Source organism: Fulmarus glacialis, unplaced genomic scaffold, assembly GCF_000690835.1.
Source record: "Fulmarus glacialis isolate BGI_N327 unplaced genomic scaffold, ASM69083v1 scaffold22100, whole genome shotgun sequence".
Classification (NCBI taxonomy): Eukaryota; Metazoa; Chordata; class Aves; order Procellariiformes; family Procellariidae; genus Fulmarus; species Fulmarus glacialis.
In genome coordinates, this window is record NW_009186069.1 from 4,176 (window position 1) to 16,954 (window position 12,779).

General features: G+C 53.8%; 1 protein-coding gene across 1 annotated transcript; it reads left to right on the top strand.

Moving 5' to 3' along the window:
* Positions 1–1,533: 1,533 nt before the first annotated feature.
* SOX10 (SRY (sex determining region Y)-box 10) lies at positions 1,534–9,986 on the top strand. The gene is made up of 3 exons (XM_009586783.1): positions 1,534–1,944; positions 7,869–8,116; positions 8,521–9,986. Exons 1-3 carry the CDS (start codon positions 1,535–1,537, stop codon positions 9,234–9,236), a joined length of 1,374 nt encoding a protein of 457 aa, XP_009585078.1. The 5' UTR covers position 1,534; the 3' UTR covers positions 9,237–9,986.
* Positions 9,987–12,779: the final 2,793 nt, after the last annotated feature.

A 12,779-nucleotide genomic window follows, 5' to 3' on the forward strand; every position in this document is an offset into this window, starting at 1 on the left:
GTGCCCGCGGCGGGGGTGGGGGGGGGGGCTGCCTGCGTCCCCTCCCCACCATCCCCGACCGACCGTATTCTGGCTCTGAGGAGTGCTTGGCTCCACCTTCCGCCCTTCCCTCCCCCGGTGCTAAGCAGCAAAGCCAGCTAGAGACATCTAGCCGGGGTATTAGTAAAAACCAAGCCTCCCTCTAGGAATGGCACTCGCCTGAGAGCCTCCCCACGCCGTGCGCCCCGACGCCGCCGGGGCTGGGAGGGAGAACAGGGGGGCTATTGGGATACAAATCACAGCCCTTGCAGGATCTGCCCGGCACACCGGCCAGCAACGTAAGTTTTCCTACCTGAGCTCGCTCGCACGCACGCACACATTCCCTCGCGCTTTTTTCCCCCTGATTTCTCTTACTTTTTTTGATTTCCCCAGCGAGGGTCCGTGTTGCCCTCTGAAACTGGAGGGATAGCAGCCCTTGCTCTGCGTTGGCTCTTTTTCAGCTAAGCCAGAGGCATGCTTTTCTATCACTTTTTTTTTTTCTTTTTTAATTTCTTTCTTCTTTTTCGTATTTCTGGATGGGGAGGATAGAGAGGCCTTTATTTTTAGAGTGTTTCTTTCTCCAAGGGGGGAACTGCTGCACGGCGGCAGGGACTTTTAGAGGTGACTGCAGACAGGAGAGAGGAGGAGTGTGTGGGGCAGGCAACCCAAAGCCTTGGCTTGTCTCCAAGTTAAATTTGGTTTGTGTTTCTATCTGTGTATATATATATAAAAATGTAAATATGTATATGCATACATATATGTAGACAGGCGTGTGTGTGGGGATGTAATATGGAAGTATTTTAAGTCTTCAGTTTATGAGCTGGGAGAGGAGGGTGAGGGATGGGGTGTCCCCGCAGAGGCACTTTCCCACAGCCGGCATCAGGGTCTCCGGGTGTGGATCCCAGGCCCGGGCTGGTTCCCTGCCGGGTGGTGCCGCCCGCTCAGCTTCCCCGGTAGCCAGGATTTATCCCTTCTGGTTTATCGATTCGGTGCCAGCGCTCCCCCTCCCACGCCTCCCCCCGGGGCACCGTGCTGGCATTTCACCGCACGTCTTCAAAAGAAAGGGGCACTTCCCCACACGAGTTGTGTGGCCGTCTCCGCCATCCCGCTCCCCGTGGGGAGCTGCGCCCGGGCAGGACAGTCCCTGTCTCTCTCCTTTCAGGTCGTCCCCAACCCCCCCTTATCCCTCTTGCCACAGGCCCCTTCGCACATGTAAGCTCCAGACGATTGCAGAGATAGGGAGCGATATCCCAATTAATCAGGGGCCCCGACCCATCCCCACCCCCATCGATCACGGGTTTTGCGGTGTGCATGGCAATTGCTTTGCTTGCGCATTTATCAAGCGGCCCCTGTCTCGTGGTCAGCTCTTCAGAGACCTTGGAGTCCCTTTCAGATTTGGTGGTTGCTTCTCCTTTTCCCTCTTTTTGCCCTCTTTCCTTTGTTTTTGTCTTCCTCCCTCCCCTCCCCAGTGAGAAGAAGGACACCAAGAAGGAAGAGAGAGGGCTCGAGAGCAACGATGGCTGACGACCAAGACCTTTCGGAGGTGGAGATGAGCCCGGTGGGCTCTGAAGACCACCACTGCCTCTCACCAGGACCCTCCATGGCGTCGGACAACTCCCCGCACCTTGCTGGCTCTGGGAACGGGGAGATGGGGAAGGTCAAGAAGGAACAGCAAGACTCAGAGGCGGACGACGACAAGTTCCCGGTGTGCATCCGCGAGGCAGTCAGCCAGGTGCTGAGCGGCTATGACTGGACCCTGGTACCCATGCCCGTCCGGGTCAATGGAAGTAACAAGAGCAAACCCCACGTCAAGCGGCCCATGAACGCCTTCATGGTCTGGGCACAAGCTGCCCGGAGGAAACTGGCTGACCAGTACCCGCACCTCCACAACGCCGAGCTCAGTAAGACCTTGGGGAAGCTCTGGAGGTAAGAGCGGGCGGGCGGAGGGGGAGCGTGAGGGCTGAGGTCCGGAGGTGTCCTGGAGAGGACTATGTGGTCACGTGGAAGGATGGAGACTTAGCGGGATGGAAGGGGTGTCCCTTGAAGGGACTTCCTTCCCTGCGGGGAGCCCCCTTGCAGGAGGCACGGTTAGTGACTGGGGCAAGAGTGGTGGTTGGATATAGTGAAGGCTTCCTCAGCAGAGCTCACCTCCATCCTGGGCAGCAGCCCTTTCCGCGTGTTTCCCACTAACTTCCCCTGTTGTTCCCGACCAGGACACTCTTGTCCTGGTCCTCTCCTGCCTGACTGCCAGGGGAGATCTTGTTTTCTTGGCTCACCCTCTCTGTTGGGCCAAGCTGTGCACTAGCAGGAACTGGGCTGAGCCCCATCCAACTTAACTCACTGGTGGCTGCCTCGAGCTTGTTTGAACTTGGGTCCCAATGCCAACAGAGGTTATTTTCCACGCAGTGCCACAGAGCAAGTGGGAGACCAAGTTACAGCCGAGGAGGAAGGTCAGGGGAAGGGAGACAGGCGGTCGGAGCCCTGCACCCGTCCTTCACAGAATGGTCCCAGTTTTGGCAGGCCATGCAGATGCAGCGAGATGGACAAGGAGAGACCCTGCTAGAAAAGGCAGCTGAGGCTTAGCAGAAAGGACGAGACCTGCAGGAGTCCCAGCCTTAGCAGGATCTCTTGCAACATAGTGGTTCAAAGCAGCCCCATCTCCCTTTGCACCCAGAGAGATGCCCTCCCTTCTTGCCGGCACACATGCGCTCGTCCTTCTGGCCCCACCAGTTTGTTGCGCCCATTTTCCTTTTGGCTTCAACCCGCTCCTCCTTCCTCTGGCAGACCGACGGGCTGCCCTGACTGATCGCAGCCAGCCTGCGGCTGGGCAGAGACCTGTCATGCCCAAGCCAACCACGTCAGGCTGGCCGTGTTACTTCTTTCCCATCTGACGGTCTCTGCCAATAACCCCATCAACCCGTTATAAACACTTTCTGCCACAAGTCCCCAGCACCGTCCCCCCCAGCCTTGCACCAGCCAACGCAAACCAAGGCTCATGCAAACGGGCCCTCTCATTCTCTCTCCTGCCCTGACAGTATTTCATGGAGGAAGCCCTCAACCTTGGATAGGCCAAAAGACATTTTTCCAAGCAGAAGCAAAACACACCCTGTCCAGCAGCTGATGCCCAGGTCTCCTCCTGGCTTCAAACCTCCTTGCTCGCAAGGAACCAAGCCCTTGGGCATTAGCTTCTCCCTCTGCTACGTCACCCCGTTTACCCCGACCCATTGGTGTCTAGTGTAACCCCAGCAAAGGGATTTCTTTGGGAAGTCGAAGGCAGGGCATGATTGCAGATGAATCATCTGATGCTCTTTCCCGCTTTGTTCCCTGCTGCCTTCCCGTCCCTTTACCACAGCACTTGCTCCTGCTTGGGGCTCTGCTGCCAGCCTCTGGACTGTGAAGCTGTGCTGGAAGGGATGGGGGGGGGGGGTTTTGTTCCCAAAGTGTTATTTCAAGCTATCATTCCTTTATTGCAAAATATTGCCAGATTTTAGAGCAATAGCCTCCCTCTGGACACTGCATTTCCCTTGAAAATATAGCAGAGCAGTGAAACCTTCTACAGGTATCGCATTCAGAGTGCAGGGAGACACATCCCCTGGCCCGTGGCCACGTTCACGCACTCGACTGCCTCCCTGTTCCCAGGGCACGGCTCCCACCGCTGGCTGCATGGGACTCGGAGCACGGGGACGCTGCCGCCGGACAATGGTCAAGGTGCCTGTTTCTTAGGGCACTGTGTGGCCAGGGAGCGTGGGTCAGGCAGAGAAGCTTGCGGGATCAGGCCTGGGGTTGTTGCATGCTGCTGGGTTTGCCACCCGACTGCTTTGCTTGAACACGTCTCCTCTCCGAGCGTTCCTAGTGCAGGCTGCGGCTCTCCGAGCTGTGTCAGCCCCTACGGGGATCATACAGCAGAGTAAGCTGGGTTATGGGTGCAGTCGGTGTCTGGCCTGGGTGGAACCACGTGCACATGTCTTTCTGTGAGGCTGGGGGGAAATATCAGCCCATAAAACTCCAGGAGAGGTGGCCCAAAGGTTGCCAGGATAGTATCCCTGAGCCTCGCCTTCCAGCCACGGTACGGTGGGGTCTTCCTCCATTCAGATTTCCATTGTCCTCATCTACGCTGTCTCCAAGGTACAGCTCCTACGCGTCGGTACAACTGGGTTTTGCTCTGGATGGCTTAGTCCCAAACATTTGACAAGGGTCCTTGCAAATGGCCCTGGCTGTTCACGTATCCCCACCCTTACAAGGTGGCCACCCAAACCCTACAGCCTACATCACTAGTCGCTTTGGAAAATATGGATGACATATTTCCACGTAGGCTGCTCTGAGCTTATACAGGTAAAGGGCACCTTAGGCAGAGAGAGACGAGTGCTGGTGAGCACAGAGGCTGCCTGCAGACCACCATTAAATCAAGCATGTCCCCAGCGATCGGCGCTGGGTGGGGACAGCAGGGGCTGGGAAATCTTCTTGAAAGGCAGCTAGCAGATTGAGCGATAACCCCAGTGCCGTCCCACGTGCTCCTCTGCAAAACGGGCTGCAATGGCCCGGGCTTTTTTTTTAAGCCCGGTATTTGCTCCAGCTTTGTGCCACAGCCGTGTTCTCCACGGGCCCCAGCCCTCGCTGGGAAAGGCTGCAGGACATGCCCCGATGGCCGCGCTACCCGCCTGGCCCCAAGTGCAGTGCCAGGGGGCTTATGGCCCCATCCACCTCCCCAAGTCTGTACCCGCTTATGGTGCGTGAGGGGTGCAGCTGACAAACCACATATACTAAAAAAGAAGAAGGGAGGGTTTCTGTGCTTGATGGTCATGAAATCTCGCCTTGGCTGCTTTCCTTCCCCAGGGTGGGACAGGGAGCAGCTCTCAAATGGAGGCCGGCCACTGAAAATGTCAGCATGACTCTCAGCCAAAATGCCAACCAGCACCACCTCCCGGGCCGAAAACAAGCGAGGCACGGGAAGAGGAGGAGGAAGGCTCGGTAGGGAGGAGTGAGGGGACCTGATGGAGGGATCTTTGCATGGGGGTGGCAGCACCCAGGGAATAGGGTCATGCCCACAAAATCCGGGGCCGTGGACGTGTAGGAGAGCCCGCCTGGCTGCTTTCTGCTCCCAGCCAGCCCTTGCCGTGCATCTGCCCCTACGCCCAACGCCATCACTGCGCTGACTCATCGGCAGCTGAGTCCCGGCACGGGTCAGGCCTCTGGCTGCCGAGGCAGTCGCCTGGCACGCAGCGCGGTGCAATGCCAGGCAGCAGAAGGGGAGGCTGCAAGAGGTGGGCAGAAAGATTTTAGCCCTTCTTTCTCCTCCTGGAGCGGGGCGCTGGATGCTTGCCCCTCTCCCTTCGGCTTGGGGGTGAGCATTTGGTGTCGGGGAGGGTTGCGAGGGCTCAGTTAAGCCCCATGAAGGGCTTTGCTCTGTGATCCATAACTTCTCTGCCCGTGCGAGATTCCTTTGCATTATGGCCTAAGGAGCGTGGGGGGCAGGAGTGGGAGGGCAGGAAGCGAGTGAAATCCAAATCCCCCCAAATCTCCTGGCCTTTGCCTGCTCGCACCAGTTTCACTTTGCTAAAGCCGATTTGAGCTCTGATCCCAGCGGGAGGGAGGAGGGAGCAGGCAGCCTTGGAAAGGAGAAGGCAAAGATGCGGGGAATGGACTTGCTGCTGTCTTGCTGGTGGCACTGCCCGTGGGCTGCTGTCAAGGGGAGAGGAGGTGACGCACTCGGGCATAGATCAGAGGGCAGGGATCTGACTCGTGCATAGCCTCAAGCGGCTCTGGTTCATGCCATCTACGAGACAGATCTGGGAGGCTGAGCTTCGGTCTCCATGGGAGGCTCCGCTCTGCGCTCGCCATGCAGTACGCCCTGCAGATCAAAGCTGGCTGTGCAGCCTACAGCCCTCTCGCTCCGAGAGGTGCCCACATAGAAAGAGACCTTTCATTCCCAACCACAGCATCTTATTAGCTTTAGCACCATCTGGGCTGGGAGTGCAGGGATGCCACAGCCTGGCTGCCTTGTAGTGAAGTGTCCTGGGTTGCAAGGCTGCAGGTTTTCCATGCAGATGGGGCGTTCTGCAAGGTTTTGCCAAGGCAAGGTCGTGTCCCAGTCCATGATGCCTTCAAGGGTTGGCCATGATGTCCCTTTGAACCCCTTGGAGGGCCGTCTGGAGCAGCACAGGCTGAGGGATTAGAGCCCTCCAGGACGTGTGAGCGTAGTGTACGGTGGCGGAAGGGAGACAGGAAAGCTGGTGTTGGATTCACGGTGGCTCAGTTGCTTTAATCTCCAGGATTAAGGCAGTGGAGGAATGTGGTGTGTGCCCGCGACTTGCTCAGGCTGCCTGGAGTGAACCCAGGTCAGCACCGTAATGGGCTCCAGCCCGTGCCATACACCTTCTAGCTGCCGGCCGAGGGGATGCACAAGGAGCAGGGGAAAAGGGGGTGCTTAGGAACCAACCCATTACTTGCTGGAGACTGCTTTGATCCCCTGCCAGTTTTATCTGTGTGCTCCTTGAGCCATGCCTCCTCTTTGTCTTCAGTTTTTCAGGCCAGTTCAGGCCTTTGTATCTTCCTCAGTGCCTACAGCTTAACAGAATTGGTCACATTTTAGTGCTAAGGCTTCAGGGGTACCAAGGTGCTGGCACGGCCCCATCCCCAAGTAGTTCTTTTGTTGGGGAGAAGGCGGCATCTCATAAATGGAATATTTTTTGCCGTTTGAGAGCCCTGCCATTTCTAACGGCTGTTGGAGTTGCAAGTTATGGGAACACTGGTCCCTTCTGAGAGCACTGGTTTCTGGTTGCAAGCAGCATGACTTTGAGTCACAAGAATATTTAAGGGGAAAAATCATAAAATGAAACTGAAGTGCTTCTAGCCGAGACGCTGCTAAAGGCTTGAGCAATGAGGTTGATCTCATCTTCAAGTGCTCTGAGCCATCCTGCCCGCACATTTCACCATTTCCTCAGAAAGCCTATCATCTTAACTACAGCAGCCCATGATCTGGCAGGAATACAGAGAAGGAGCTTACATTTTTGCAGTGCCTTTCATCCAGAGACCAAAGCTCATCTATTTCTACAAGGCTAGCAACGTAGCAGCTACATTTTTCACAACTGCTTGGCTAAGTTCAAGAAGGGCTGGTCCTTTGTGCTTCAGCCTTTTGCATTATCCATGTCTAAGGTGAGCAGGGGCTCCAGGAATAGCAGAATACACTATTTCCCCCCCTTTGAAATTTTTTTTAATTCCCTTCTAGGATATTGCAAGAGACTTAAAGGCCCAGCAAGCTCCACGCAGCAACATGGTACTGTGGAGCCAACACCAACTACTGACATTTGTGCTCAGTAGAGCTTCAAACTTGGAGCAGAGCCTATGGAAGGGTGGGAGGTTAAACTGGAATAAATAGAGTCTGGGGACGAGCAAGAGACATGCAGGAGGCAGCACTACAGGTAGCAAGGGTGCGCCCTTAGTCCAAACGATGATCCCAGCTACCCTTCATTTGCCCAAAGTCTTTGACAGCAGCTTGTCCAGCCTTATTTTACACGGCTATGAAAGGCTGCGCTTTGCCTTTGGGCAATGTAAGAGACGGTGCTGAACTTACTGAGGTGAGAAGCATCACGCAGCTGGGGAAGGGGGACCCAGTGCTGGCACCAACCAGTGTCAGGGCTCAATAATTAAGGAGGACGAGGAGAACATTTCTGTCTCCACTGAAACACCTCCAAGCTCTTCCTTCTTCTGGGAAATACCCTAAATGGGCCAACACACTGACATCTGGATTTACATGCTGTGTCCCACAACACTGTGTATAGGTGGTTTTTTTTTCTGACTTACCTGCCCCTCTCCTTCCCCTCTTCTCCTCTTTACCACCTTGGTCTCTGCAGGCTGTTGAACGAAAGCGACAAGCGGCCCTTTATTGAAGAGGCAGAGCGGCTGAGGATGCAGCACAAGAAAGACCATCCTGATTACAAGTACCAGCCCCGCCGGCGGAAAAATGGCAAGGCCACACAGGGTGAGGGTGAAGGCCAGGTGGAGGGGGAGGCTGGCGGGGGCTACAAAAACACCCACCTGGATCACAGGCATCCCGGCGAAGGGTCACCCATGTCCGACGGGCACCCAGAACACTCCTCAGGTGAGTCCCAGGTCTCAGTGAACCTACTGACATGTTACAGCCAACCTGGAGGCTCAAAAAAACCAAGTCATCACAGTGAAAGCCTTAGCAATGTGGCTCACATCTTGCTCGTGACCCAAAAAACTCTGCTGGAGCAGCAGCATAGTGACGTGGCTGAGTTTCACGGGCATTTGCATTCCTCTGGTCAGGCAGAGTGTCATTGCACCCTCTCTCTTTTTCCACAAGATGATCTAAAAAGGTTTGGTTTTGGCTGGCTATTTCTCTCTCCCTCCACTGAAGCCTCCAGCTGGACAGTTGCTGGCAAACTGGGAGGAGCGGAGCTGGCATGTGTATAAAGCCCACGCATAAAGCAGTAACTCACCTCTCCTCTCTCTTTCCTCCTCTAAATGTTTTTCATGTTGCAGGTCAGAGCCACGGCCCCCCCACACCTCCTACCACCCCTAAGACCGAGCTGCAGGCAGGCAAAGCCGATTCCAAACGAGAAGGGCGTTCCCTGGGGGAAGGGGGAAAGCCACACATTGACTTTGGCAATGTGGACATCGGGGAGATCAGCCATGAAGTGATGTCCAACATGGAGACCTTCGATGTCAATGAATTCGACCAATACCTGCCACCCAACGGACACGCCAGCCACCCAGGCCATGTTGGGGGCTACGCAGCAGCGGCGGCTGCTGGCTATGGCCTCGGGAGCTCCCTGGCTGCAGCCAGCGGACACTCTGCCTGGATCTCCAAGCAGCATGGAGTCTCCTTGCCCACTGCCACCTCATCGGTGGTAGATTCCAAGGCCCAGGTGAAAACGGAGGGGTCCGCCCCTGGAGGTCATTACACTGACCAGCCCTCCACCTCCCAGATAGCTTACACATCCCTGAGTCTGCCCCACTACGGTTCGGCCTTCCCCTCCATCTCCAGGCCCCAGTTTGACTACCCAGACCACCAGCCCTCGGGACCCTACTACAGCCATTCCAGCCAAGCCTCTGGCCTCTACTCTGCCTTCTCCTATATGGGACCTTCCCAACGTCCCCTTTACACTGCCATCTCTGACCCTGCACCCTCCGTGCCACAGTCCCATAGCCCCACACATTGGGAACAGCCTGTGTATACGACTCTCTCCAGACCGTAGGGAATGGGGAATGGTGACCGAAGCAGCGACGGAAAGGCTCCGAAGAATCAGCACAGGCAGAAGAGCCTCCGAACTCCGAGGTCACTCAGTGCCATCCAGCCACCAGAACCCACTGAGTATACAGAAGTGCCTTTCTCGACCCCGGCTATCGCTGGCTCACCCGCCTAGAGGAAGGTTTTTCGTCCTTTCACCCTTTACCAATTTCACGCATGCCACACGATTGGCTTGCGACACCTTATTGGCCTTCTAGATGAGGAGGATTCTAGACATGGAGTGACTGGTCCGTGGTGGGTTTTGTTGTGCACACCCTGGACTGTACGATGAGAGAGACTGTCCTTTCCTTCCCCTCCCCAAACTGCTCCAGGGAATGAGCAAGTGTTTCCAACAGGCCACAACGGCCAACACTTTGTCACCTGCTGCGGGTGAAGGGTGGTTGCTCAGCCTTGGTGAACATGTTATGGGAGGAGTAGTAGGGAGGACAGCATGGCCAGCTTCCTTGCGATCAGCGTCGTGCAGCAGTCCTGCCTAAGATTCACACGTGCATGAATCTTGAACCCCATTGGAAGACCAACCTACGCTTGCTTCCCTGCTGATTTCCACTGCTGCATCCTAGCTTTTCTCCCTGCTTCTTCTCTCCACCCTGTCTCTGTTTAATCCCACACTTTTTCCTGCATGGAGATTTTAAGGCTTGCCTGAACAACGTGTAGGACTCAGGAACCACATTGTTGGTCTTAGCGTTACTCATATCATAGCCTGTGTGCGCATGTGTGTTCATGTATGGAGGTGTAGGAGAGGTGGGGAAGGACCGGTGGATCATTAAGGCGCTGTGGGTGAATCCTCCTTTCTTACAATTACTCTATATCGTTCATTTATGTCTGGCATTTCTGGCATCTCAGTCCTTTCTAATCTCTTCAGTATCCCAAACAACCTCTGAGCAAACTTGGGTCCTTGCTCTTCCATGTCTGACTGTGCCTGCCTGAAACTTGCCAACACCCCAAGCAGATTCCAATACTCTCTTTGCATCTCCACTCCAAACTCAGGCTGATGGGGTGTGCATCCCCGCTCGTTTGTTCATCATGTCTTCCAGTCAGTCAACACCTCCCTCCTACCTATGCTGAAGATGCAAAGATACTCCTGCGGCTTTAAGCAAGGTAGATACACACCCAATCTTGGATGAGTGTAAAGAACATAAGCCTATTTATGTGCAAAAGAATTCGTTTCTCCCTTTGGGTTTCAAACTGCAAACAACCAGCTCTTGCAGTCAGATCAACCTCCTTTTTTCAACCCAACACCTGAGGACAGTCTGCTTACTTCTCCTTTGTCACCTCCAGGACTGGGGTGGTTTGTCATGCCAGGGAGTGAACTGGCACAAAAGTTGCTGCAGGAAAAAATGATTCCTGGCAATTGATTGCAGAGGCATGTTGTCAGACCTTCCAATGGATATTCCAGTCTAGAAGGATAAAATGCTTTGACCAAACGTGGACTGTGATCGGTGCCGCTGTTTCCCCTCTGCTGATATGACTGTCAGATGCCGTTCCTGCCTCCCTTAGCTATGAATGACTTCTCCTTGGGGTGTCTGAAAAGATCATGTAGAATATTTGCTCCCTGTACACATGTAACCTCTTCCAGCCCTGTCCCCTTATTTATGCAAGTAGCACCTTCCTCGCCCACCTCCCTTTCCCCAGTCTCTATGCTGTCCTAGCACCATTAACTCTGCATTAAACATATGGAATAATAAACTTAAAAGTTTCATTTTCATGTGTCTTGTTTTTTTGACTTCTTTCCTGAAAGTCTCTGTTTTTTCCCCCAGTAAGTGTATGATGGGTCACACCACCACCACACGGATCCTGTGCACAGCCTTCCTCTGCCTGTCATGAAGAGGACACAGGCAGAACTCTGACTGGCTTACCAGACTCCTTCACGGAGACGAGACTCATCTCCTGTTCACACCCCAGCTCCAGTCCTTTCTTCAGTGAGAAACGTAGTAACACTGATTTCTGGTCTTCAGCTACGATTCAGCACACGCAATTAAGAAAAGCACTGTTCTGCATGTGCTTCACCCAAGAATTTCTTAGTGTGATTGTTAATGCTCTTCAGAATAGGAGTGTGGGGTTTCTCGTCGTGGTTCCTCATCACCAAGTGGCAGATGACGTACCTTCAAAAAAAAACTTCCTCCCCTCCCCAAACTTGTGTATTTTGGAAGCAACCACTCGTTTCTTCGTAGAAACTCACCCACCCGGCCTCTTGCCTTCCTCAAGCAAGAACCTAAATTGAAACACACACACTCACACACAGAGAGCATATTCAAGAATAGATGAAGAATAGATGATTTTACTTGTTGAGGAAGACATCCTGGGTGTATTCAGGTCCTGGGAGGCTATCTGAAGACGTTTGGAAGGAAAATGTACAGCAGATATCAGCCTGCTTAAGAACACCTCTCAAGACCAATGGTAGCAAGGTAGGATCCCAATTAACACAGAGACTCCACAACAATTACAAATTGATTCCAAAGGTTTCAATGCAGATGCATGTGATCGATCCAGTGAGTTTGTGTTCACTAAACGCTTTATGGTGAGTAGAGTAAGCAGGACGTCTAGGAACTGTGGAACACGTTCAAAGCTTTTTAAAACTCACAGCACTATTTGGATGAAGTCCTGTATAGGGCCAAGAGCATCAGCAGCAGAATGGCTTAATGGATCTAACAATGGTGATGCCAGCTAAAGAGCTCCATACAAAATAGGACTGTGGCCATTCACTGGAGAGGAGGAGAAATCTCTACCCCAAATTACAGGCTGTGGGAAGAGTCCAGAAGCGAACTACTGAGCAGGTCAGGAGCACAAAGGAAGATGGGAAGCCATGGTGGAGTTAGGGGTAGGAGACCTGATCACAGGGGTGGGAGAGAGAAGGGACATGGTGTGGACGAACAGAAGAGTGGGAAAAGAAAGTTCTGAACCGCACACAAGTACCTTCTCCAGCTCTTCAAAAAGCAAATTAAGAAAGCGAGTGGGCTCTGCCTCAACCATTCTCTAGTGGAACGGGATGCCTCTTCTCATCTAGGAGGGTCCTCACAACTAAGACAGGACTGAGAATACCGGGGGTAACAGAGGGGTTAACCACTCCTCTTGTAGTCTAGCAGGAGCTGGCCCGGCATCCTTCGCTATCCCTTTAATTGTATCTGATACAGATGCAAGGCTGGGGAGGGGAGGCGGGTAGGGAACAAAGAAGCCATTTAAAAAAAAAAAAAAAAAGGACAAGAAAACGACCCCCGCGCTCCATGGCGGACGCCAAAACGATTGCACAAAGGCACCATTTCAGGGCTGAAATTTCACCGCACCAACATGATTAAAGGATTCCATGGAGGGTGGGGGGAGAAGGCTGAAGGCCACAGTGCTGCAAATTAACCTTTTCTTGGTAGGGATGGCCTGGACCAGGAAGCATTTGTGTTCCTCACAGTCGACCCCCCTTCCGACACCTGCAACCATCTCCACATTCCCTTTGACCTGTCATTTTGCCCAGGGACTCATTCAGCTCTTGCATTCTTGC